Source organism: Sinocyclocheilus anshuiensis, unplaced genomic scaffold (assembly GCF_001515605.1).
Source record: "Sinocyclocheilus anshuiensis isolate Anshui unplaced genomic scaffold, SAMN03320099.WGS_v1.1 scaffold841, whole genome shotgun sequence".
NCBI lineage: Eukaryota > Metazoa > Chordata > Actinopteri > Cypriniformes > Cyprinidae > Sinocyclocheilus > Sinocyclocheilus anshuiensis.
Genome location: NW_015557108.1, coordinates 154466 through 157017, shown reverse-complemented (window position 1 = coordinate 157017; position 2552 = coordinate 154466). Strand labels below are relative to the sequence as shown.

At 40.6% G+C, this 2552-nt stretch overlaps 1 protein-coding gene across 5 annotated transcripts in view; it reads left to right on the top strand.

Moving 5' to 3' along the window:
• The first annotated feature begins 1012 nt into the window (after positions 1–1012).
• cntrob (centrobin, centrosomal BRCA2 interacting protein) overlaps positions 1013–2552 on the top strand; it is a 30176-nt gene continuing 28636 nt past the window's right edge. For 3 of the 5 annotated variants that reach the window (XM_016472669.1, XM_016472670.1, XM_016472666.1), the window contains exons 1-2: positions 1013–1096; positions 2278–2466. In XM_016472669.1, coding sequence (XP_016328155.1) covers positions 2282–2466 — 185 coding nt within the window. In that variant the 5' untranslated portion in view covers positions 1013–1096; positions 2278–2281. Of the gene's footprint in view, positions 1269–1771; positions 2112–2277; positions 2467–2552 lie in introns of those variants that run through there. The other 2 variants (XM_016472667.1, XM_016472668.1) reach the window with 2 other exon arrangements.

Below are 2552 nucleotides of genomic sequence, written 5' to 3'. Positions count from 1 at the left end.
CTGATTAAGTATTCAAACTCATTCCATATCAGCAGAATAGTGTGGTACAGAAAGTCTATGTCCATAATTCAATCCAATATTCTTTCATAGGGCCCTAAATAGCTCGCGGCGCCCCTGCGAATGCATATAAACTCTTGCATTGTGTCTGGGTTTTGTGAAAACGGCTCGTTATATATTCTGGCTTTGGCTTCACAGACTAACATGTCGGTCCATGACTGTAGTCTAGTCTACCCAAAGTTGTGCAAAAACTCGTTCTAATCACTGAAGCTACGAAACGAATCTTTTATTTAAGATAAGTGTTGTGTATGCTGAGGGAATGCCATCAGTGAACACGTGGCACACTCAACAACAACTCATCTAAGCGTCTCTGATTGGCCATTGCATTCCTAATCTCAACGGAAACGCGTGTGATTGGCTAGCAGGCTCAACGCCTTTATCTTGAATTTGTGGGACGTTTTTGTTCATTTTGGTGGCATTTTTGCCCCAAGCCCCCGTTAATCCCCGACCCTGCTGAAAACTAGAGTCAAGACACTGTAAAACACTGCATTTACAGTTTCTCTAACAGAATCATGCTCTTGTTTGTGATTGGCTGACAGATGATTTAAGCTCTTTTATTAATACAGATCTTCAGCTTAATACAGTAGTTATTATTTCAGATGTTTCAAACAGTCTCAAACAGACACTGCAGCAAACATGGGACATTTTCTTAACAGAAAAACATGGGTTATTGCTTTGTTGCTCAAAGGGGCTAAAATCGAACCAGATAATAACAACGAATAAAGCTCTTCCCTCTGGACTCCTTCTGTTTTTATTCCTTTCATAAAGACTTTTGAACACATTTCAGCTTCTTTCTTTCTTTTGCATTTTTTATAGCGTTATTAGTCCAAAATATTGCCAGCTGATTTACAGCTTTTATCATCTTCAGCTCATTGGTTTTAGATGAAGTGTCTTTGCTTGTAATTTTTATTATTATTATTATTATTATTATTTTCTATGCCCTTATTTTGTTTTGTGCTGCGGCGGCGGTGTGATGACGTGTTTCCGCTTCGGTCACGGCGCGGTTTGAAGCGGGGAAGCGGCGCGAGACACTCGGACGGTAAACAAACTCTCACCAAACTCTATAAACTGCTGAGTTTCAGACTGTAGACGCGTGTGAAGATCTTAAACTCTCGCCAGTCCGCGAGATCAGCGCGTTTCTTCATCTGACAGAAGCGTCTCGATCTAATTAATCACAGAACACTTCATTCATGACGTTCACTCGGCGGCAGGTTTTATTTTAATACAATATTTCAGCATAAGAATGTCATTTTAGTGTCTGCTGCTGTTGCCGTGGAAACCGAGGGTTTATTTTAATTTTTTTTTGTGCCATAGTCAAATAACCGGATATAATCCACATCAAAACACATGTGACCCTGGAGCACAAAACCAGTCACAAGTGTCGATAAGTGAGATTTATGCATCATCTGAAGCTGAATAAATAAGCTTTCCATTGATGTATGGTTTGTTAGGACAGGACAATATTTGGCTGAGATACAACTATTTGAAAAGCTGGAATCTGAGGGTGCAAAAAAATCTAAATATTGAGAAAATCATCTTTAAAGTTGTCCAAATGAAGTTCTTAGCAATGCATATTACTAATCAAACATTAAGTTTTGATATATTTACAGTAGGACATTTACAAAATATCTTCATGGAACATGATCTTTGCTTAATATCCTAATGATTTTTGGCATAAAAGAGAAATGTATAATTCTGACCCATACACTGAAGAACGGGCCGCACTCACAGCTGAGCAGTGCATGCCACTAGTTTCTCAGACAGCTGTCATCACCAACAAAGCTTCTGTACGAAGCATTAAATACATTTCAGTAGCTCAATACTTCCCTGTGTCATTCCACTTTATTACACAGAACTTAATTCCTGAACTTATGTTTTGTTTTCTTTGTGTGTATGGATTAGTTGGGTTGTTACCCACATCTGGAGAATATTTCATGTCAACAGCATCTTTAGAAATATATTTACTGAGAAAAATGGTGACGTGTTCAATACTTATTTTACCCACTGCATATATAAACGGAAATTAATTTGTTCTTGCAGAAGTATGTTTTCTGGTGAAGTATTGAATAATTAATCTATTGAATGTGTGTGTGTGTGTGAGTGTGTGTGTGTGCGTGTGTGTGTGCGCGTGTGCGTGTGCGTGTGTGTGAGAGTGTCTGTGTCTGTGTGTGTGTGTGTGTGCGTGTGTGTGCGTGTGTGTGTGTGTGTGTGTGTGCGCAGTGAGATGACGTCAGTGGGCCGAGCTGATGATGATGATGCTCCTCTTCATCAGTCGTGTGTTCCCGCTCTGACGCGCTCCTGGCCGTCGTCTCCTCTCTCAGCGCTGTCCTCATCTCGTGAGGTCACCGCGCATCTCTACAGCTCCTTACAGCACAGCCGAGAGCAGGAGGTCAAAGGTCACGCGGCCAGGTGAGGCTGATCCATTAACACCAGCAATACTGACATCACGAGTAGGGCTGGGCAAAAAAATAGATTTTTCGATTAATCGTTTTTTT